The sequence below is a fragment of the Podarcis cretensis genome, assembly GCF_951804945.1.
Source record: "Podarcis cretensis genome assembly, chromosome: 7".
NCBI classification, from domain to species: Eukaryota; Metazoa; Chordata; class Lepidosauria; order Squamata; family Lacertidae; genus Podarcis; species Podarcis cretensis.
In genome coordinates this window covers 60,051,718-60,076,696 of record NC_137176.1, presented here as the reverse complement: position 1 = coordinate 60,076,696, position 24,979 = coordinate 60,051,718, and the positions used below count along the sequence as shown (strand labels likewise).

Genomic DNA, 24,979 nt, shown 5'->3' with positions numbered 1-24,979 from the left:
TTCTGTAAACAATGGTTTACTTGCAAATGGCTATTTGCCAATTGATTTAATAAAAAAAATACATAAACTGCTTTGGCAGAAGGGAGGTATGTAAATGCAACAAGTAAATTAGTAAAGTGCTTGAATTTCTATTTTGCTGACGGTTCCTCTCCGTCTTATAGCATTGTACAGTGTATTCATTCATGTTTGTAATATTTCCTCCTTTGCTAATAAACTTTTACAAGCAACTTTTTAGTCGAGGAACACAAAACAATAATGTTTCTTATGCTTTTAAAAAAAGATATATCCTGAAATAAATATTCCATCAAAGAGACTTTTGTTTCACAGTGGCAAGTCTCAAGTGACTTGAATGATATCATGTTCAAAACCTGGGGTATGATCCATTTTTACAGTAGATTTACTCTATCACAGTTACTAATCAGATTAGTACTGCTTTCATTCTGACAAGCTTTTAAAAGTTGGGAGTAATTAAGGAAGTTGCGTATAACAGCAAAGGAGCATGTGATGTCGAGTTTTGCTTTTCCGGGAAACTACTTTTGCTAGCTGCTTCATCCCTGAAAACAGCTTTCAAGTGAAGAATTAATTGTTTGTGGATAGGCAGAGCCTCTAAGAGAAACATGAGGGTCTGATTTCCATTATTATTACTACTATTATTATTTATTACATGTGTATATCATCCAAAGATCACAGGGTGGTTCACAACATAAAAATACAAAATGAGAACACAAAATGCATAATAAAACCAGAACAAACACAATCCAATAACCCCCCTCCCATAAATACATTTAAAAGGCCATAGAATCAGTGGCAGACCTTGACACCTCATATTTCAGTGGCACCCTGTGCAATGCCAAAATTTTTGCCTCTCCTGTCACCTTCTGCTGGACGTCATTGTGGTGTCTGCTGCAGCTTCCCAGAAGCTCCCCACCCGGTGCGACCAAACCAGTCTCGCTGCCCTAGATCTACCTTTGACAGAATGTTCAATCAGCCCAAGGCCTGGTTATAGAGAAACCACATTCCCATGAGAAAACAATTCCTGAATGGCAGCAGGACCAGAGCAAGGGTGTGCATCTTTCCTTTCATCTTTCCTATGCCCTCTTCTGCATTAATTTAACACATGGGAGTGGACTGTGGGGACAAGCACTCCAGATCTGCTCCGATGTGCTGTTCATGAGGCAGAAACAGTGACAAACTTTAAACACCACCTTAAAAAAATCTAATTAAGAAGGTATTCCCAGACTCACAAGATTCATCGCATTGCTCTCTTATTTATTGATATTTAACTGAATGTTTTATTAATGGCTTCTCTGGTTTTTACTGATGGGTTTCTTGGTATTTTTGGTTTCAAATTTTGTATATACAGCTTTCTTTTTCTTTATTATCTTACTGTGTTTTATGTAAACCATTTCAGGATTTTGCATATTAAGCAGCATATATTAATATTATTGGTGATGATGCATTTTAAAATGTCCACTGTGCTAATACAGTTCTCAATGCCCAGTTAAAAACATTAAATCATAGAATCACAGAGCTGGAAGGGAGCATAAGGGAGTTCATTTCGCTGTTCAACAGCGCTTTCTGACAGAAAGTTCTTCCTGGTATTTAGTTGGAATGGGAGCAGAGGCAGCTAACTCCGCTCACCCCAGACAATGTATTCCAAAAATCTAGGAGCCATACTGGAAAATGTATTTTCCTTCATCCTCAACCAAACGGCTTCCTTCCAGAGCAGACCTGCACCCAGAGCAGTTACACATAAGGAAAACAGTTTCCAATGAAGCAAATGAGAAGGGTATTTTTCCTTTGCAAATTGCAATTCCCCCTACCTCTCAATGCAAATCAGCATCATAGTGGCAGTCAAAAAGTTAAAGGCGCCTGTGGCGTTTGCCCTCCTATGTGTGTGACATCATACTGGGTTCATAGGGAAAGGGTTAACTAATTGTAAAATGACTAACCAATGGGAACCCAGGGGGCATAGTTAACTGTGTACAGTGGTACCTCGGGTTAAGTACTTAATTCGTTCCGGAGGTCTGTTCTTAACCTGAAACTGTTCTTAACCTGAAGCACCACTTTAGCTAATGGGGCTTCCTGCTGCTGCCGTGCCACCAAAGCACGATTTCTGTTCTATCCTGAAGCAAAGTTCTTAACCTGAAGCACTATTTCTGGGTTAGCGGAGTCTGTAACCTGAAGCATATGTAACCTGAAGCGTATGTAATCTGAGGTACCACTGTATAAGGTTTAAGCACAGGGGTGTTTTTTTAGAGAGTTAGAGTTAGGTTGGTTGGTTGACAGTCCGGAGTTAGAAGAGACAGAGAAGATAAGTTTGTGGGTTGGGTTAGTCTGGTGTAAGAGTAAGAGAATTTGTTAAGCGGAGTCAGTCAAACAGTTGAGATAATCAGTCAGAAAGTATTAGGAAGTTATAGGCCGGTAAAGAAACTACAGTTAAGATACTGACAGGAATATTATTTGAGAAATCATAAACTTGTTGATGTTTGTAAAATAAACTTGGTTTTTTTGGTTCACTTTTAACAACTGTCTGGACTCAGTGTTTTACCAGATAGTAACGGGTTGGTGGCAGCGGGGAAGCAAGCACAGTGGTGGCACAGGGATCAACAGACCATTAAACATCCGGGGGCCCTGTGTGACTGCCACAGTGCCCCACAAAAAGGTCTTCATCCAGATTTAGGGCCCTGAAGTAGCAATTTGCCCTTTTTTAAAAAATCAAATATCACTGCACTTAAGGGCACAGATACAGAGCTAATGTATCCTCTCCTTTAGCTCTCATTCATTTCAGTAGGCATTTGTCTAAAAACAGAAATCTGAAACTGATGATTTCCTAATGCATACTTTTTGTCATACAAATTCTGATCAGAGTTCTTATTTTAGGCATGGTTGTGCAAGCAAGAGATTTCCAGTAAGTGTTTGGTTACAACAAATTTTTTAGTCATCTTTTTGGCAAGGAGTACTTATTTACAATAACAAGGCTTCTTTGATGTTCTGGTCATTGCTAACCACTCAATAAATGAATAAATCATTGTGCCCCCCTCCATGCATCAAACCTTTTTTTAAAAAAAGAAAAAAAATGGGGAATTTAATGTTACAAGAAATCTCTGTCAGCATGTTAGTTTCATCAATATGGATTTAGACAGATATACATAGGAACCAGTTTTCATAATAAATCTAGCTAGGTCAATAATGAACAACATCTAATTTCCCTTTGAAGCCAATTACTGCGGGGGGGGTTTAATTAAATATATTTTTATAATGGTTCCTCCCCCTTCCTAATTTCATAGATGGTGATAGTCATCTGGTATCCTCAAAGACTGGAAACGAGCCTTGAACCCAGGTTTCATCACTCCCATACCTGACACAGGCTCTTATGGTCAATAGAAGTCTGTTGCCTTTAGTTTATAGAATTTTAGAGTTGTAAGGGATTACAGGGGTTATCTAATCCAGGCCACTGCAATGCAAGAATCTTCTGCCCAATGTGGGGATCAAACCCACGACCCTGAAATTAAGAGTCTCCTGCTCTTATACTTGACTTGCTGATAGGCTGTACTCTGCTGTGAATGTTCATTGAGCAGAAAGTTCAAATGAGACTCTTGAGTGATTCTGTAGATATTTGGCAACACTCTACCCTCTTGCAATGTGGTACCCTACAGATGTCCCTGACAAATGGCCATGCTGGCTGGGGCTGATAGGAACTGTCCAGCTGTTGGGATGCAGCCAAGGGAACAGGGGCAATTTGCAAGCCCCCAGCTGGCCCCAGCCCACCGGCCGGTAAGCTGGGCGATCTCCAGTCCTTGGCTCAGCATGAAACAGCAACCCACAGCTTCAGAAGCCTTCAGAAGCTAGAGCACACTCTAATCAGCAGAGTAAACGCTACACAATGGAAGTGGCAGGAGAGGTTGTGTCAGCATATTTACAAGCAGTTTATTCAGTGTACCTCTGGACAAAAGGAAAAACATGTCTTCTCCCTTTCATGTCAAGCAAGCAGCATAAGCAATAGCTATACACAAAGTGGAAGTTCCCAGCAAGCTGTGCTGGAGTGTAAACAGGCATGTGACCCACAACAGTCATGCCTGTACTTAAGGTGGAACGAAATATCCTAACAGCTCTTCCCTGTGGTACCCTGCAGATGTTGCAGGTCTCCAGCTCCCATTGTCCCTGACCAATGGCCATGCTGGCTGGGGCTGATAGGAACTGTCCGGCAATATCTGAAGAGCATCATGTTGGCTACCTCTGTGTGGGGTGCATAAGCAAGAATGTCAAGAAACTCTTTCTCCAGGACACTCCTAGGCAATAAGCTGCAAGGGTCGTGTGCTCAACTCTTGTGCTGCATTGGTTTCTGAAAGTTAGGCTGGTCCACGGGGAATTGCACAGTGAGGGAGGCTAGAACTGGGAGCACTGCAAGAGCATCCCTGATCTCTGAAATGAAAGCGATGGAGAAAATTATCATTTCATAAAAGCTGCATTGCTTTGATGGTTCCATTTTATTTTGAGTCTAAATTGGAGAGGCCTGTGCTTATCTTTTATAATAGAGAACTAGCTGTTTTCAGGTTCGTTGTGTAACGGGTGTTAATTCTAGAACACTTATAAGAATAAACCGCTAAAATGCATGAAACTCTGTATGCATTAAAAGAGAATTGGCTAGACATGGCAATTGTGATTAATCTTGAATTGTTTCGTAGACAGATGAAAGAGGGACTTGGGAGACATTTAAGGGATAGGAAAAATTAGTTGAATGTCTTAATAAATAAAAGCCCTGAAAAATGATTATATGTAATCACATGATATTATGACAACAGCTGATCTGAAGAGCTAAATGATTTTGATTGGTTCAGGATGATGACACTGGGCTATAACTGGAAGGGACAGGAAATGACTTTTGTTTATGGCTGGTCACCTAAGCTACCCAGAAAGGCTGACAAGTAGCCAATCTCAGCAGAGACAGCCTACAGGTTGCACACCAGCTCTTAGCAATTCTGTATTGCATAGCTACTAAAAACACAACAGAAGGCACATTCCCTTTTAAAGAAAGCTTTTGGAGATGGTTCCGTATGTTCAGAACTGTATTTGCGTAAACTGAACTTTTTTCATTGCCTGCTTAAAACATTTTTGCGTTTTAATCTCTTCTATTGTTAATTTTAATCATTTTTAAAATGTTTTTTATTAGTAACTGCAATATTTATTGTAAACCACTTTAAGGTTTTCTCACAGTCAAGCAGTATATACATTTTGTTAAATAAATAAGAAACTTTTGACATGTACCACAATGAATTTTTTCTGCTTTTAAATAAACAGAGGGTAACCATAACAGCAAAAATGTGCCTACATATACACACACAAACAAAGCTGTATTCTTAGGGCCAAAAGCATTGTGAAGTGGGACAGCTATGGCACAACTTTTCAAATATATTTTAAAGTTTCTATGGCAGTCCTCCAATTTTGATTGAAAACACAGGGGTTTTTTAAACAAGCAAGAGTGTCATCTATCAGAGTGCCAGGATAAATGACAGAATGGCCTTGCTCTGGCAAGTAAATGAGGTTTGCTTGTGACAGAACAGCATAGAGGAAATCAGAGAATGAGAGAAATGATCAAGCAAAGGCTGAATACGACTTTCCTGTTCTTTGATGGGATTCCAGCTTCCTACTAGCAATTTCAGTTGTAACACTTCTTTACAAAATTGCTTGCATTTCTCATTTAACAGCTAAAGTTTGCATTTCAGCTGGCTGAAGTTCTTTAGCTCAATATGCTTTACTAGCTGAAGGCAGAAGTTTGAGTTATTCCCAAATAAGCATGCAAGTTTGACTAAACTGCAGGAGGCAGTGGAAGACAGAAGTGCCTGGCATGCTCTGATCCATGGGGTCACGAAGAGTCGGACACGACTAAACAACTAAACAACAACAACAACAAGTATGCATGGAATTGCAGAATGGTGATCCTAATTAATTGGGCATGATTCACAACAAGAGTCTTTTTCTGGTGGGAAGATGAGAGCTTCCAAACCCACTTTGCACCCAACCCTAGGGGCTCCCTGTGCAAGTCCTATCAAAAGTGTCAGATATGATCACTTTAATAAAAACTAATTTTATTTTTTTAAAAAAAAAAAGATATGATTACCTTCCATAACAGGTTCTGTGTTGGCATAGCAAGATACATACGAAACACAAATAGCCTTTGTATTCAGCAAATAAATGATATCAATCATTATAACAAAGGACTTGACAAAGCATGCAAACCTATTCAATATAAGATTCCATTGACTTCAGTGATATTTATTTAGGACTGGAATGAAATGCACACGAATCATAGAAGGGCACCAATACATAACAGCAATTCTATATTGCTTCATTGAATGGTCTAATCATGAAAACCAGACATTTCCCCTCAATATTCCTGTGTGTTTTACTTACTGCTCTAATTTTAAGTGAATAAATGCACTTAGCAGAAAATGCAATAGATACAAAACATCACACTGCTGCATATGCTCAAACCAAAGCCATATACTGTGGCTGCAGGTTTGAAAAGGCCAACCCAAACAATGTTCTACATGTTATTCGGGGAATTGTTTTTCACACATGGTGCCCCAACTGACTGTTTTGCCCAGTGTTATATAACAATTCGAGCAAGCATGAAAGTGAGGTCAATTCCAGTAGCAGTCCGGGTAAACATTAATGTTGCAATAGGGAACAAGCGAGATTGACCTTATGGCAGCGTCTTCTCTGTAAATGTTAATAACTGGTTTGTATACATCCAGTTAAATATTTAGTTTGCTTTGGAAATAATAATTCCCCTGCAGTCTAGATGAATTCTGTTCTAGGGCCCCATATCACAACTTCAGACCAGGGCCAGAAATACTGTACCTCATTAACAAGATCTAACCAGAACTGCAAATACAGTGGTACCTTGGGTTACAGACGCTTCAGGTTACAGACTCCACTAACCCAGAAATAGTACCTCGGGTTAAGAACTTTGCTTCAGGATGAGAACAGAAATCGCGCGGCAGCAGCGGGAGGCCCCATTAGCTAAAGTGGTGCTTCAGGTTAAGAACAGTTTCAGGTTAAGAATGGACCTCCAGAACAAATTAAGTTCTTAACCCAAGGTACCACTGTAAATGGAGAACACCTTGATCTAATCCTCATCTGAATTATATCCTCCTCCACCCCTTTAGGCTGCTGATCCAGGCTTTGGAACACTGTGGTGGAAGGGCTGTAGCTCAGGGGTAGAGCATACAGAAGGCCCCAGGTTCATTCCCCAGCAACTGCAGGTAGGACTGGGAGAAACCCCTGTCTGAAACCCTGGAGAGCTTGTTAATTGTCTAATTGTACCTTGAAACTGAAAATAACTCTGTATGTGTCTTGCTAAATGCCACTGAAGCTAAGTGAGGCTCTCTGAGTGCCTAATAGGTTCATAATTAACTAAGAATGTGTCTCTGCTAGCTTTCCCTGTGGTGTTTAACTTAGATCACATGGGAGGGGTATTCAATTGCAAATCTCCATTTTGTGTGAGCTGGTCTTTGTTCTCAAGCCACAGAATATACAAAGGGTGTGCTAATGATGTCTCTCCTGGAATGCCTCAGGCTAGAATGAAGTCTGTGTGGAGAGAAAGGTTTTCAATTTCTGTTTGAAGTAATTTCATATTTTTAAGGTGCTAAACCCGTGCTTGGAAAAGTACATGATCTTACACAACTGTACAGATGCACCATTATTGTTGAAAGTCTGCTTTGGAACAAGTTCTGTTAGAAAAGCTTTGGAACCATGTTTTTGATCTGGACAATTTTATTTCAGGAAGAGTCAGCTTTGATTCATCCTATTGCTTCCATATGTGCAATATTAATAACTGCAATAGAGCTGCTGCCAATCAGTGTAAATAAGGCTATGCTAGATGGATCAATGGTCTGTCTCATTATAAGGCAGTTTCCTATGTTCCTGTGCAATAGCAGGGTGGTCAGAAAGCCATGCAAGTTAGGAGCTGTACTAATTACTTATTTAGCTACATTTATATCCTGCCTTTCCTCCAAGGACCTCAAGGCAGTGTACAGTGGTATCTCAGGTTACATACGCTTTGGGTTACATATACTTCAGGTTACAGATTCCGCTAACCCAGAAATAGTGCTTCAGGTTAAGAACTTTGCTTCAGGATGAGAACAGAAATCGGGCTCCGGCGGTGCGGCAGCAGCAGGAGGCCCCATTAGCTAAAGTGATGCTTCAGGTTAAGAACAGTTTCAGGTTAAGTACGGACCTCTGAAATGAATTAAGTACTTAACCTGAGGTACCACGGTACATGGTTCTCCTCCCACCCACCCCCAATTCATTTTTTCCTCACAACAACTCTGTGAGCTGGTTGGAGAGGCTGTGGGTAGTGACTGGCCCAAGGTCATCAGGGAACGTTATAGCCAAGTGGGCATTTGAACACAGATCTTCCCGGTCCTCCTGTTCATGCATACATCTCTGCACCAACACAAGATGCATTAGGGTCTAAATCACGGAAAGTCAGTTCCTTCCTTGCTGGCTATCAAAACAATTTTCAAAGAGAAGATGCTGACATGAGAGTTTACAAGGAGTTTTTCAGAAGTGTTCAAGGAAGCTCTAGAGTAGACCAAGGATGGGGGAGCGTTGGGCCTCCAGATGTTGGATTCCAACTCCCATTAGCCCCAATGAGCTGGGATGATGGGAATTGTAGTCCATGGGGTTGCGTCACCACTTCTCTAGGCATACATAGAACATATCACCTCTTGGGCTAAGACTGAATTATCCACAAAGTTGTTCCATTTCTGATGTTGTTGTTGTTTAGTCGTTTAGTCGTGTCTGATTCTTCGGGACCCCATGGACCAGAGCACGTCAGGCACTCCTGTCTTCCACTGCCTCCCACAGTTTGGTCAAATTCATGCTGGTAGCTTTGAGAACACTATCCAACCATCTCGTCCTCTGTAGTCCCCTTCTCCTTGTGCCCTCAATCTTTCCCAACATCAGGGTCTTTTCCAGGGAGTCTTCTCTTCTCATGAGGTGGCCACAGTATTGGAGCCTCAGCTTCAGGATCTGTCCTTCCAGTGAGCACAAAGGGCTGATTTCCTTAAGAATAGATAGGCTTGATCTTCTTGCAGTCCATGGGACTCTCAAGAGTCTCCTCCAGCATCCATTTCTGATATTATAGTAATATTTCTGTTATTTCAGTACAGGCTCGTAACAGCGATGATGTTTGGTCCAAATCCAGGGAAGGAGCTTCATTTCTAAACAGGTGCTCATTCCTCTGCAACACATTACCAATAGTCTTGTGCAAAAACTGTAGCTAACCAGTAACATAAAAAAACAGCCACGTCAGCCATTTAGTTCTAAATAGAAATATTAGCAGGTCCTTGCAAACAATGGGATATGCATCTATTTAAATAAACTCAGTAATTAAGGTGAAATCTCCTTCCAGTTAATTACATTTATCCTTTATGTCTTATGTTCCTACTTACCTACAGATTGCTCAGTAAATAATTTATGTTGAAAAGATAGATTTATATTTTCATGCCAGAGTGGGGGGGCCACCCTGGATTTTCAGTATAAGTCTTGGAGAGAGAGGGGGAGAGATACATATAGTATCAGTAACCAGCATACAGCAGAACTCAACACGCCAAAGGTTGAAAGTGAACTTTAGTCCTCCAGTGATCACCCTCGAGTACTTAGTCTTCATAAATTTCCCCCATTTATAGAGTGTTTTTGATGGCAGACAATTCTTTGCTGAAAGTTAAGTGCTCTTTTATATGAACATATAAAGCAGGCTTTGGTTTGAATGAGTACATTATTTTGACAAATGTTTATTGGAAAGCCAATTACAGCTTCATAAATCAGGACTCTCTGTGGCACATCAGGCAAGCTTGCCAGTGCCACCAGATGCCGCAGCTGAGACCAGCAGAGTAATTAAAATAATTTGGTGGGATCCTACCCCCTCATCCACAGCACTGACAGTAGTCAAAACAGGAAGAAATTGTTTATTATCTTTCATTTAACTTATTAAAATACTTGTTGCAAGATGTCATGGCCATACTGGGGGATGGGGGTGGATGTGGCGGGTAACATTTGCTTTCAATTTGCAGTTAGATTAAAATGACAAGGTCAAGCACAATCCACGGTCTGACTGGCAGCTGGATTTTAAGGGCTGCCCATAATAGAAAGCGGAAGTGTGCGTGAGCATCTGTAATAGATTGAAATCCAAAGAGGCCTTTACCATTTTATTTTCGAGGTGGCCATTTTTAATTTGAAATATCACCCTTAATGATATGCACATTTACATGTTTCTGCCTGACCTCAGATACACTGGTACCAATTTAGACACATTCAGCTGACACGAGGCTTAAGTACATCTGAGTCATTCGAGTTTTATAGCCTTAGGGTTTATTCTAGGCAATGTTTACAGGAAACGCTATCATTACATTTTGCTGCAATTCTGTAGTTACTCGTTCCTGTTTCTTACAAAGAAGCCCTCATGTGGTGAAATCAAGATATAACATGACGGAAGGACTGTCCTGCAAGGTGGGTGGAGAGAGAGATTGAAATCATGGATGCATTTTTAAGTACTTTAATCAACGTTCAGGAATCTCCACTGCAACAGTTAATGAGCGTTGCTACTATTTCCCAATTCTCCATGAAACTGATTAGGTAAAAAGATTGTCACAGCTGCTGGTTGTACCTGAGCTGCTGACGTGTTAAAGAAGAAAACAACTGCAGCAGTGACTTTCTCTTACCTTGTAAGCTTCATGGAAGAACAAAGAGTGAAGAGAACGGTCCTACTGTGGAAGGCCAGATTTGTAGAAAAGGAAGAGGAATTTGATAAGGAGGGCATGCCAGTCAGTAACAACACTTGCAAACAGGGAGATGGTGTTATAGGAAAAGCTGCAGGAAAATGGTGAGTGGAAGATAAAAAATGTGCTTCAGACAGACCACAGCTGTTCACAGGTAACAGAAAGTGCAAGAAGATTATGATGCAACTCCACCTTTCAATGCCACTATTAATGGATTAAAAAGCCTGATACAAGACTATTTTGAGCTGCATTACTATTTTTCATATAAACACAAGAATAGAAGAGAGGTTCAATGGTGTATTATGCAGCATGTGCGAAAAAGGATAGACATGTCTTTATAAATGTTGTGCTGGGGCCTGTTCACTCCATAACTTCCATTCTCTTTGAAATAAGGCCAGCAGATATGGTGCCTTCTATATGTTGTCGGACCCTGACCTTTGCCAGGTTGGCTGGGGCTGTTGGAAGGTGCAGTACAACACCTGGAGGACACAAAGTGGGCTACTCCTGCTCTAAAACCTACCACCAGCTATTGTTAGATGCCAATAGTATTACTGAGGGCATTTCCACACAAAGCATTTTGCAGGCAATTGGCACCTGAAGCAGAAAATTAATCACCCACTAACCACAAACTCATGGCAGCAGCAGTCCCTGGCTGCATAGGCACCCAACATTTAAAGCACGACTTACCACAAAGAATCCTAGCTTACCCCTCACAGAGCTACAATTCCCTGCAACCGTTAACAAACTACAGTTCCCAGGATTATTTGGAGAAGTTATACACTTTAAGGTATGCAGACTTAGTCCCTGCCTAGCAGAAACAGCATAGAGACAGAGCTACTCTTGTATAACAACAGTTATGGTAGCTCTTAATCCTTCCAACAAGAAGTACCTCCTTAAGAGATACTTCCTGATTCTGTGGTTCTGTCATGAATCAAAACAATAAGTGGAACAGCCCTTTGGATTCTGCCCTCACAAAGAGCTTCCTGGTCAAGCTATATAAAGCTATATAAAGCATTCCTCTGTTTTTGTACAACATACCGTTCATACCACCTTTCCAGTGGGGTGAAAGTCAAACATGACATGTAAGCATGTGAATTCCATTTGCTGAACTAACCTAGCCTTTCGTCAGTTTCACATGCTTATAAGATGCATAGCAAAGGAATTGCAGAGAAATGTACCTTGAGTGGGACATTTCCCTGTAAAGAGTATATAGAAAGTCACCCCAAAATAACAAAACAGAAAGCCAAACCAAATACAACACATATAATAAAATGATATACTGTAGATACAAAGGCTCATTATACCATAACTGAAAATTGCTTTGTACACACAATAATTCCAGCCAGGAAATGCCAGCCTACCATGAACATGACATTTCACAGAAAAGTGATGTAAGGCTCAAGCCGTTCACATATTCACAGATCAAAACTAGCATCACAAATTGTGATGTATTATAAGGGCATAAGAAACCACTGATCATCCTGGATTACTAATGCACTGTCCAGATCATTCTGCATCAGCTGCAATCTTCAGGCGAAACACACTGTAGAAAACATTCCTGCAATCAAGTCTTGGCATTAAAAGGCATGAATGAAGTTGTCAAGACCAAACTGAAAGAAAGGTTGCATTTTCCCCTCCAGATGAAGTCACTGAAAGGGTTTAGTTATAGTTCCTACCTGAATGACAAGGAGCAAAGCAAGCCTGCAAGTCTAATAAACTCAGGAGCCTTCCAAATGTATTTTATTGTTCATTATTGATTTGGGCTCATTATGATATTGGCGTACTAGTTGTATGTGATCACACTTTCAATTCTGCCAAAGTTTCAGGGTCCTTTGTTTGCAATCAGCGCATGTCCTGCAGCTTCCTGCTGAAATCCTCTAACTTTTCATATGCCACAATTGTTCTGGGTTATCTTTCAACTGATGTTGTATTATATGCAAGAGCACTCACCCAGACAGAAATAATGTGGAAACATTGGGGAAGCATCATGTTGTTGTTGTTGTTGTTTAGTTGTTTAGTCATGTCCGACTCTTCATGACCCCATGGACCAGAGGAGGCCAGGCACTCTTGTCTTCCACTGCCTCCCGCAGTTTGGTCAAACTCATGCTGGTAGCTTCGAGAACACTATCCAACCATCTCATCCTCTGTCGTCCCCTTCTCCTTGTGCCCTCCATCTTTCCCAACATCAGGGTCTTTTCCAGGGAGTCTTCTCTTCTCATGAGGTGGCCAAAGTATTGGAGTCTCAGCTTCACGATCTGTCCTTCCAGTGAGCACTCAGTGCTGATTTCCTTAAGAATGGATAGGTTTGATCTTCTTGCAGTCCATGGGACTCTCAAGAGTCTCCTCCAGCATCATAATTCAAAAGTATCAATTCTCCAGCGATCATCCTTCTTTATGGTCCAGCTCTCACTTCCATACATCACTACCGGGAAAATAAAACAGGATGGCCCAGTATAAATTGACCTCCAATGCACTATTACTGCATCAGTGACTTTTTGCACTGAGGGAATCATAGAGTTGGAAGATATCCCAAGGGTAATCTAGTTCACCCCCTTGCAATTCAGGAATCTCAACTAGATCACACATATGAAATGGCTATCCAACCTCTATTTAAAAACCACCAAGGAAGGAGAGACCACCTCCTCTCGTGCAAGTCTGTTCCACTGTCAAACAGCTCTTACTGTCAGGAAATCATTCCTGATGTTGAGTCAGAATCTCCATTCTTGTAACTTGAAGCCATTGGTTCAGGTCCTAGCCTCTGGAACAGGAGAAAACAAGCTTGCTCCATCCTCCATGGAGCAGCCCTTGAGATATTTGAAGATGGCTATCATATCTTATTAAATAAAAAGAAGCATAGCAGCAGCAACAGATAATTGTCATGAGATTTATTGCATCAGGAATCCCCTCATTCTACAGTTTTCTGTTCTTTCACTTCCTGGTCCATCAACTACATCTTGTGTGTAATAAATTCCTGGTCCATCAACTACATCTTGTGTGTAATAAATTCCTGGTCCATCAACTACATCTTGTGTGTAAAAATTCCTAGGATGAAAATATGCATAATACGAAATAAGAAAAATAATGCCCAATATTAGGGTGATAATGACCACCAAGATTACAGATAACAAATATATTTTCCCATTAAACACTGATTTGCAGGACATGCAAACATACACTATTGTTGCAGTTATAAACCCCCGAGCAGTATAATAAACAATCAGAGGTATTTTGGTCTTTTCTCCCTTGACATTAAAAAAGGTAAAAATAAGAATGATTCCCACAATAGTCCTGTAGACAATTTCTGGTCCTTTAGATGTACAAAATGTTGTGTGTTGCTTCAGGACCCAACATATACTCAAAAGCCAAAGAAACACAAGTAGAACAAGAGATGTTATACTTAGTATGGTGACCAGAGTGATGCAGAGTATCCAAGAAGTCAAAGTCAACAGTTTATAGAAAAGATATAATAATTTGGAAAATATCCCTGGAAAGTTTTTTTTCTCAGGCAGGGATTTTCGTAAAGCTATCTGATAATCCACAGTTGCACAGGAGATGCCGCAGAAAGACATTGCAATGGTTACATCTAAATAAAAGGAAATAAAAGTTGTTAGCTCTGTTAGAAAAAGAAGAGTGTTTTCTATTAAATAATATTCACACAAAAATGGCACAATAGTCTGAACTAGATAGACAGAGAGACATACACTTAGAAGCTATGGAAATTAGATATACAGTGGACGCTCAGGTTGCGAACGTGATCCGTGCAGGATGCACATCCGCAACCCGCAGCGTTCGCAACCTGCAGCTGCACATCTGCGCATGCACGAGTTGCGATTTGGCACTTCTGTGCATGCGCGACTGCTGAAACTCAGAAGTAACCTGTTCCAGTACTTCCAGGTTTCGGCGGTCCGTAACCCGAAAAAATGCAGCCTGAAGCATCTGTAAGCCAAGGTATGACTGTACTAACTACTGGGAAGCTTTTGGTCAAATAACTGGCTGGTGGTGAATTCATATCAATTCAGCCTGTCCCATCCCATAACTTGTTTTCCTTCAATACCCTACGAAAGCTGCCAGATCCCAGAGGAAAGATATCAACAGAAATCACAAGTAGGATGCAGGGCTTTTTTTCAGCCAGAATTTACCTGAACTCAGTTCCGGCACCTCTCAGGTGGGCATCTTTGCCATTATAAGAGAACAAGGGAGGTGTTCATGGAGTGTTCTGGAACCTCCTTTTCTAGAAAAAATAGCACTGAGTGGGAGAATATCTCTTCTATGTAGTTCATGAAGGTGCAGCTAACCTGGCAGGTTCTCAGCAGTAGACAAAATGGCCCCTTGGCTCTCTACCCACTGTCCCAACTACTCTGCCTGATTATTCCCTCCCTAATGAATGCACACAGCCACTTTGGCCTCCAGGCTCTTCATGAGGTTTTACCAAAGTCCTCCATTTTCCTTAGCTCCTTCTTTGAGAGCATCAGAAGAGCACTGCTGGATTAGACCAAAGGCCTATCTCAGGAGTGGAGAACCTTTCTCAGCCTGATGGCATTCCTGCCTAGTGGGCAACCTTCCAGGGGCCACATGCCAAAACTAGGCGGCACAATGGGTGTGACTGTTAACTTTGTGCAATAGGTTAGAAGTCTAGCCAAGAGGAATGCATATCATCTATGCACCCATCTTTCTATCCTGGCAAGCAGGAGCCTTTATAGAAACATCCTAGACAGTCAAAAAATAAAAAATAAAGAATGGGAGGATGGTTTGAGGGAAGGCCAGTGATTGGTATGGCCTGGGAAAGGTGTAAATAAGAGAGTACTGAGATGTGAAAGATTTTGTGCTATGAATGGGTGGAGGAGGAAGGGAAAGAGAGAGTGAGAGGTACAAGGGAAGACAAGAAACAAAGTGGCTTAAGAAAGTAGAGCCGGGAGCAGTGGACTAAGAAGCAGAACACAGAGGAAGCAATGAGTGATCTAGAGGGGAAATGGAAGAAATATGGAGACATAAATAGATTTAAAAACACTCCAACCATGGAGTTGGGTGAATGGGCAACAGCATGGCAAACATTATTTAATGCGAGTCTAAAGTAATGCACATTGAGACAAAAAACAATAATCAAATGCCACATAAGCAACAGCAAGGAATGAACTGGTGGTGACTGATCTCTGTCTTAAGGCACAGAAGGTGCATTTCATATGTACTGAAGCAGTTCTCTGAGCAGTTTAAATGTTTGTGAACATTCTGTGCCATCACATGTTCCACACACTGTTAGGAGATAGCTTCCATCACCACAAGCAGACTTACACTGACTGGGGGTAGAACTGTCAGATGTCATCAGGATGTAGATCTGAAGAATGAGCTGGGGCGTGCTCTCCAGAAATGCCCTAAATAGTCTGAGCATACTTATATCAGTCATTGCACAAATGGCACTCTTGTGAATGGGGCTGGTGCAACCATCAATCAATCCATCTTCCAAGTTGTTTGTTTTAAATGCTGCCTGGTAGCCACATTTCAGCGCGGCCCAGTACCTGCAATGGAGAAAGGCACAGTCGGGCATTTTGTAAGATTTAGGGCCATGTGCATAATTGGTTTATCATGCCATGTGCACAATTGGTTTATCATCCCTTTCCTTCGCATTGAGACCCATTGACACAAAGGGAGTGCGAGAAACTCAACCTCTAAGAAGCATCTACCATATTTTTTCCTCTATAAGATGCACCAGACCATAAGACGCACCTAGTTTTTGGAGGAGGAAAACAAGAAAAAAAATATTCTGAATCCCAGAAACCAAAACAGCAAGAGGGATCTGGCTTCTGGGATAGCCTCTTGCTGTTCTGTCTTCTGGGATAGCCGTGTGAAGCCTCTTCAGGGCAGCGGGATGAAGGCTCCCCCTGCCCAAAAGAGGCTGCGCGCAGCTAAGCTGCCCTCTGTCCCTTCCTCCACCTCCTGCAAAAGCCAGCGAAAAGCTGGGCACTCTTTAAAGGGAGCGCGGCTCTTGGGGGCTTTTCTGGGAGGTGGGAGAAGGGACAGAGCTGTGCGCTCTGTCCCTTCCCCCACCTCCCACAAAAGCCGCTTCGCGCGACTAAGCCAAAAGCTAGAACAGCGAGAGGGAGCGCTGCTCCCTCTCGCTGTTCTGGCTTCTGGGATAGCCACGCAGCCTGCATTTGCTCCATAAGACGCACACACATTTTCCCTTACTTTTAAGGAGAAAAGTGTGTCTTATAGAGTGAAAAATCCAGTAAATGAAACACAAAATTAGCGGGGAAGTTCTGAAATTTTAAAGGAAAGAAAATGTTGGCATGGTGACAGATCGCATAGAAACTATTGCTCCCACTTCCCTCTTTCCATTTTATTTTCCCTCTTTTTTCAGAATCTCCCCCCCCCCAACTTAATACAAAAATATGGGAGGATATGGCCCCATCTGCACTATACGTTTAAAGCAGTATCGTATCACTTTAAATGGCCATGGCTTCGCCCCGAAGAATCCTGGGAACTGCAGTTTGTTAAGGGTGCTGAGAATCATAGACGTGTAGAGCTGGAAGGGACCCTGAGGGTCTCGTAATCCAACCCCCTGCAGTGCAGGAAATGCAAGGTAACCCAATGCAATGTGAAACCATACCGGACCCTGCTTAGCTTTTGCAAATGGGCTAGCTGCTTTACCAGAGTTCCTGGGGAATAAGGATTGGTTGTAGAACCACTCTGGGAATTATAGCTCTGGGAGGAGAACAGGAGTCTCAGCACCTTGAACAAACTACAGTAGTTCCTAGGATTCCTTGGAGAAAGCCTTGACTGTTTAGAGTGGTATGATACTGCTTTCAATATATAATGCATATAGGGCCCATGATGCACATGCTAAGCTTTTCTCTGGTAATGGCAACTTTATTTCCTATATCAAGGGCGCCACCCTAGATAGGATAAATGACTTGCTGAGGACTTTTCAGAGCTCTATAAAAAGCTGTGTGTCATCCCCTGTGGAAACAAACCCTTATCTCTTTATTTAAAATTATTGCCTGCTTTCCATTTTAAAGAAAAAATCCAATGTAGCTTGCAATAATATTAAAGTAACAGTATTTGGGGGTTTAAAACTTATATCAGAAAATTTTATATTCAATCCCCGCTTCTACAATCCTATTGGTAACAGCACATTCCACCTGTGCTTTTCTTTTATATATATGGTATAGCCACAATCCAGTTACATAACTCCTGCATGAGGGACGCCCTCCAGCTGATGACAGTTGCAGACCAAAATGACATGTATATATGTGCAGAGCTTCATCTGTTACAGCCAGCGGTCAAAACCCCATATACCACCACAATCTTCAGATATGCATGTCTGCTTTCAAAAATAAGCCTTGAATTCCTGTGCTATCCTTACAAGGAATGCCAAAAGCGGCTTAAGTCTTCAATTTGCTTACCTGAGAGTAAACTCCATCGAACTCAACGGGACCTACTTTTGAGCAGGCATGTTTGTTGGCTGGTTGGTTTTAAGAACCCTATTTATATACCACAATTCACAAAATGGATATCAGAGCTATTTACAACAGTGATACATAAATCCACATAAAAATTTACAATCAGAGATCAGCTAACCATTATGGAAAGATGTATTCTTAACTGCTTGCATAAGCCTGGAGGAACTGAAATGTTTTCTGTAGACATTTGAAGGTTGTAACAGAAGCACCTGCTGCTCAGTATAAATAGACATGGAAATTCTATTGTAATTCTTAGGGCACATGAATTTCTTGTGGTGACATGCATTTCATTGGTAAAAGGTAAAGGTAAAGGTACCTCTGCCCATACGGGCCAGTCTTGACAGACTCTGGGGTTGTGCGCCCATCTCACCCAAGAGGCCAGGGGCCAGCGCTGTCCGGAGACACTTCCGGGTCACGTGGCCAGCGTGACATCGCTGCTCTGGCGAGCCAGAGCCGCACACGGAAACGCCGTTTACCTTCCCGCTGGTAAGCGGTCCCTATTTATCTACTTGCACCCGGAGGTGCTTTCGAACTGCTAGGTTGGCAGGCGCTGGGACCGAGCAGCGGGAGCGCACCCCGCCGCAGGGATTCGAACCGCCGACCTTTCGATCGGCAAGTCCTAGGCGCTGAGGCTTTAACCCACAGCGCCACCTAGACAGTGGGAAATGAGGGGCTAATGCATGCTAATGTTTACTACTGCATTATATCTCAACTCCCACAGCCATACACTGAATAATGTGTCCTTAAGGCTATGAAGTAATTTCCTATAAAATAAAACATAGATGGAAAACACACTAAACATTTCAGGGGGGGTTAATTCATTGCCTCATGAAGAACGTTCGCTTCTCAAAATATTTCTATTTTCTTTTGGGAGATGCAGTTTTTATTCCCACTATCAAATCACAGCATACATCCTCTGGCAAGGAACACGTACATCACTGAAGAAAAGATGTTCAGCATTTGCCAAACTCAGAGAAACACTCTTGGGTGGAATCTATACACATATAGTGGTATCTCAGGTTAAGAACTTAATTCGTTCCGGAGGTCCGTTCTTAACCTGAAACTGTTCTTAACCTGAAGCACCACTTTAGCTAATGGGGCCTCCCGCTGCCGCCACACCGCCACCGCAAGATTTCTGTTCTCATCCTGAAGCAAAGTTCTTAACCCGAGGTACTATTTCTGGGTTAGTGGAGTCTGTAACCTGAAGCGTCTGTAACCTAAAGCGTCTGTAACCCAAGATACCACTTTATTTAAAAAAAGGTATGAAAATGCTTTTTTAAAAAGTGTTTTTTAAAATAAATTGAATTTTCCATAAGGCTCACCATCACCATCCAGTGTCACATTGTATATTGCACTCCAAACGTTTTATTTGCAGCTGTATAGCTGAGTCCTTGGCTTCCGCAAGAATTACGTTAACCCAATACCCAAGTTGCTGTTTTGGACGCTAGTTTTCGAAACAGAGGTATCTTCTCATTTGAGTACAAGGCACATTTTTGAGCAGATGCAAAGGTGTGTTTGCACTGCATCTCAAATGTTTCACAAAGAAGCAACTGCAAGCAGAGATAAAAGGAAGATAGAAAGCCCCTCTTAAAACTTATTTTAACCGACCTCATTTTCTGCTGTTTCTCAAAATGACAGGGCACTTACTCGCTCCTCCTCAGTTTGTTGTTTTTAAAAGCTCTGCTTACAGGAACATATCCCAAGAAGTACCAATTGCCCCTGTGGGAACTTCTGAATAATGTTTTGAAGTTCACATGCTGGCAGTTTTGTGGCAAGCTCCAATGTACCCTGCAGAAATCTTGGGTAAATTTATACATAAATATCTTCCTACAGAACAGCAATGGTGGCCCTCCATACCTGTGGCTCACCTCACAATGCTTTAGCTGAACACTGAAAACAACTTTCACCCCTTAAAATAGATTTTGGGGTATCAGGATGTCCTCATTATTCTGATAATTATAGCAAAGGTTAACCCAAGGGTAGAAGTTCCATGCACAGTGTGCGTGAATGGCTTAAAATATTTGACAATTGCATGAGATGTTTAATGAAACCTTACTGCAGGGGTCGGCAACCTAAGGCCCATGGGCTACAAGCGGCCCATGGGAGTTGTTTAACCGGCCCATGAGCCACCCACAAACTGAGCCACCCATTCAGCCAGCCCCACGTGCTGCGCTAAACCAGCACAGGGACTCGCTTCCGCGCTGCCTGAAATCATGTCTGTGCAGATGCAGACACTGGAAATCATTTCTGTGCAGACACAGACGCCGGAAATCATGGACGCACGCAGGATCCAGTCCACAGAGGGATCTCCACTGGAGTGAACCGGTCCAGGCGAGGTAAACCTTGCCGACCCCTGCCTTACTGTATGCATGCTTATGTAGTCCACAGGGCAGAGAGACCCTGTGTTTGTGATCAGGGGATGTCATCAATGACTGCCTTGCCCCACCTTCCAGCCCCTAGAAGCAGTAGCAGCTGGTGGCGTGGGCAGAGATGCATTACTGACCTAACTTCACAAAGCCACACATCACTGCCAGTTGCTTAGAGGTGAAGGGCAAGACAGCAGGGATAGTTTCCTCCTTTTTTAGTTTCCTCCTTTTTTAGTTCTCTATCACCATGTGACCTCATCAAAATAGGACGTGCCTGAGTTTGCTCACTAGGAGCTCAGACCATGAACTATTTTGTTATATTTTGTATCCTAAGATTATTGCCTCTGTTTACTTGCTGCTGGATGGATAAATGCATGAACTTGACCTTTTGAACATTGTAAGTACAGTGGTACCTTGGATTAAGAACTTAATTGGTTCTGGAAGTCCGTTCTTAACCTGAAACTGTTCTTGATCTGAGGTACCACTTTAGCTAATGGGGCCTCCCACTGCCGCCGCGCCGCCAGAGCACGATTTCTGTTCTCATCCTGAAGCAAAGTTCTTAACCCGAGGTACTATTTCTGGGTTAGCGGAGTCTGTAACCTGAAGCGTCTGTAACCCGAGGTACCACTGTAAAGCATTTTAAAACTTACTCAGGACAGGATACATTTAAAAGGTTTGACTGCCTATATCCCCATGCTATTCTGCTGCTTTCTTTTGTGACTTGAAAACTCTGCTGGGAGCTGTCTCTTACTGGATAATATGTTTAACTCTGCACTTTGGATCTAGGATCCAGCCAGTTTTTTATTAATTATCACACATGGGTGATCTATATCTATTCCCCCCCCCAAAAAAAAAATCTGTGGTCCTCCAAATGTTCCTAGACTACACCTAGCAACGTGTGGAGGGGGGATTATTTGATTGTTCTTTTTTATTATGTATTTTGTGTTTTTATATTGTGACTTTATGTTGTGAACTGCCCTGAGACCTGCAGGAAGAGGGCAAAATACAATTTTAATAAATAATAATAATTAATAGACTACAACACCCATTTTTCCCTATCATTAATCATGCTGGCTGAGGCAGATGGAAGTTAAATTGTATCTGGAGAGTTGAACCATAGGATTTAATAACTATGCACAGATGCAAGGATATGGCATGGACTCCCTCCCTGTTCTTTCTGATGCATTGCAAACAACTCTTGAACTGGGTAGCAAAAGTACTTTCGGTGGGCAAATGGCTGGGCATAGGCTCTTGAGCAGGTTACCTGTAACACATCAGATGATGGTGCCATTTTTCTCTAAAGGAGGATATGCATTCCTTTCAGGGATGTTGCCCTCTAAAGAAGGGTGCATATTCCTTTCACGGAAGTTCATTGCTGCCCTTAAGATACATGAGCAGTTGTGGAATAACAAACTAAAAATCCAAGACCTGCTCCCCTGTTCCTTCGGGAATGCCTGCAGCACTGACAGAAACTGTAGGGATCCCATTCATGGCTTTGAGTTTAATATGTAAAAACAAGGAATAAAATTTCTATACAGAGCTGCTTTCTTGTGTTGTGCTGATGACACACATTCATATTTCTGAATGACAAAAGCCCTGCAGTATTCTCAGTTTATAAAACAATCAGAAACGCAAACATCTGGTTCTTGTATCCTAGACTGAGGCATCTGTGTAGTCCAGTATTTTCCAGAAAACCTGCTTGAGTAAATCAATCTGTTCCTCACACACACACTCATACACCTAAGCTTGTGGTTGTCCAAGCGGTGTGTTGGGGCAAGCTCGCAGCTTTATGTGAAACCTCCCCAGTTCACAACTGAGAAGCTTGATAAGGTGTGAGGTGACCTTTGGACGCCTGGCAAGGATTCTCACAAAGTAAAGTGCTTACTGAATATCACTTGGCATTTACCTAGGGAGAAATTGTTGGGTTATGTTTTGCTTCTGCTTCTTGACAGACATATGACCTGCTCTTGGGCCTTGTATTAATGCCAAATTAAATACATTAACCGCTTTTAAAAAAAAAATTACTAATATATGTTTGGATTGGATGGGGAAAATATTAAATAGAAATAAAGAGCAATTTTTTTAAAAAAATGCTTCATATTCTACAAATAGCACATTATTTTGAAGATCTGAAAGACACAATGTTATGGAAGGAAAAGTATTGTACAAATGCCTGGCCTGTTAGACCGTTTGCTCCACAATGCTTTTTACATCGCAAGTGATAAAAGGGTATCATTCTCTCCTTTGCCGCCACCACCATCCAGCAAACATGTTAGGAATTTGAAGTCTACTCAGTACTACTGCTCACCCTGACCTGCTTACTGAAAGGTAGAAAGTGGGCAGGGAGGTTGGCATGGGGCAAATGCACCAGTAGGAGGGTTAGATTGGCTCTGCTGGTGCATTAGCAGTGCACCACCCTTGCCACTGCCTTGCCCTTCTCCATCTATCTCCTGGTATGCAACAGCAATGCAACCAACCAGAGATCAGGCGAGTGGCGGCACCACATCATCCCATACTGAGTTGTTATTATTATTAATAGGTTGTTTGATATTGCACATTCCATTTCCATAGTGGTCACTTGCTTGCCACTTGTACAAACTGCACTCATCTTGATGGAGCATATAGTGGGAAAGATAGCAAATGTATGGTTCTTTTGTTCTAGTCGCCTTCTTAAGATGACGAAGAAACATTTTAGTGGCAAGTACAGAAAGCAAGCATCCTTAGCACTTCCAACATGCACAGCCTGGAACAGAGGAAAAGTTAATTTGTCTAATAGTTCCTTTGGCTAAAATGACTGTGAGAAACGTAATTAGTTAAGAACATTTTAAATCACACAAGTTCTCATGACAAGATTAAAGGAATCTTGGCAAAGCAACTGCTACACAGTCACTTGGATGCAATGTACATAGATGCTCCTTTGTCAGAGTTTGACATCCTTAGTTATTGGGGGGGGGGGAATGAAAGAATATTAAACAAAATTAAAAGAACAACAGAAATTTTGGTAGTTTCCAAACTGTTGCTGTTTTGGGGTGGGGTTTGATCACGTACCAGCAAATTCAGATCCCTGCTTCTCCTTCCTAACTGTCACTCTTTAGGATAAAGCAAGTCAGAAAACAGCAGCTAGGCAACCCATTCTACTTATCTTACACCAGGGGTGTCAACTTGAATAAAACATGGAGGAGGGCAGGTAAGCCCTGCCCCGCATAATCACATGACGCAGTGCATGCACACCATTTGCACGGCAGTGACCATCAACTTGGGGAAGGCTGGCCCCTTCAAATATTTTAATGGGAGGGTGAAGACCCCTAGGAGTTGGCTCCTATGCCTCACACCCCTGCACACATTTGAAATTTTGAAAGTTTAACCAGTCACCATCATCTTCTTCCCCGTTAAAAGTCATCTAGGACATTACAAGCATAGCTAGTTGTATGTTCTATGTTTTATATTTACCTTGTAAATATTCCAGCTTGTAAGAGATGTACTGAAGAAATCCAACTCAGCTTGTGAGTGCCATCATCTTTAAACCAAGTGTAACTGAAATACTGGACAACTAGTGATGAAAGAAGCCCTGTGGCCAATGTCAAGGCACACCAGAGATACTGTCCCTCATGAAAATATTTGTTTGCTACCCAGAGATCTGCTCCAATATCCGCGACATAAACCACAATTCCAAGAACCATCGTAGCAAACTCTTGCTTTGTATATCTCATTGTCTTGATGGATCATTTCACCTCAGGTCAGAAGCAAAATATGTCATTTCTCAGTGCATCACATACTAAGAAAATATGTGAGCGTATTTCTCCTTGGGGAAATTGGGGTGTGTATTTGTTGAAGTGGCAAATTGAATCAAAACCACAGATACTCGGATAGATTAGCTCTGCTTCAGTACTAAAGATTCATTTGCGTACATATCCATATGCACATTGAATGGTACTGGTGAAGCTGATTCCTCCTGATAAGTCCTGAAAAGAATAAATGGATAGGTAACTAGCTGGATCAGAAGAGTGTAAAAACCTCTTAACAGCAGCATAAATAATGATTACAGCAGCAACAAATGCAATGCAATCCTGTGCATGTTTTGCTGTGTTCAGTGAGCTTACTCCCAGATAACTGCATAGGATTGCAGCCCTAAACTACTAATCAGATAGATTAATCCATAAAAGCCTTTACAAAAGAAATTAATAGGGAACACATTTGTTGTTTTTTAAGTGGCTTGTTTTTAATATAGGTGTGTCAAAAAGTAAAGATGAAAGGCAGCATTTCAGGACAGACACTCCCTCTTCTCTCTCGGGATTGGAATGGAAGAAAACACATCTGAAAACAAACCATTATATCCAATGCTGTGCCAGCAGAGTTCTGCTGGTGTAAC

At 41.8% G+C, this 24,979-nt stretch overlaps 1 protein-coding gene across 1 annotated transcript; it reads right to left on the bottom strand.

Moving 5' to 3' along the window:
• Window positions 1-13,657: 13,657 nt before the first annotated feature.
• XKR9 (XK related 9) lies at window positions 13,658-24,574 on the bottom strand. The gene is made up of 3 exons (XM_079983164.1): window positions 24,061-24,574; window positions 16,077-16,300; window positions 13,658-14,370 (listed from the first exon to the last, which is right to left on the bottom strand). Exons 1-3 carry the CDS (start codon window positions 24,318-24,320, stop codon window positions 13,673-13,675), a joined length of 1,182 nt encoding a protein of 393 aa, XP_079839290.1. The 5' UTR covers window positions 24,321-24,574; the 3' UTR covers window positions 13,658-13,672.
• Between the last annotated feature and the right edge of the window lie 405 nt (window positions 24,575-24,979).

Bases quoted from the DNA above. Each gene is read 5' to 3' on its own strand.
- XKR9 (XM_079983164.1), bottom strand. From the start codon at position 24,320: ATGAGATATACAAAGCAAGAGTTTGCTACGATGGTTCTTGGAATTGTG. The intron at 16,301-24,060 runs GTAAATATAAAA...TCTCCATTGCAG, and splicing joins CAAGCTGGAATATTTACAAG to GTACTGGGCCGCGCTGAAAT. The intron at 14,371-16,076 runs GTAAGTCTGCTT...CCTTTTATTTAG, and splicing joins CAGTTCTACCCCCAGTCAGT to ATGTAACCATTGCAATGTCT.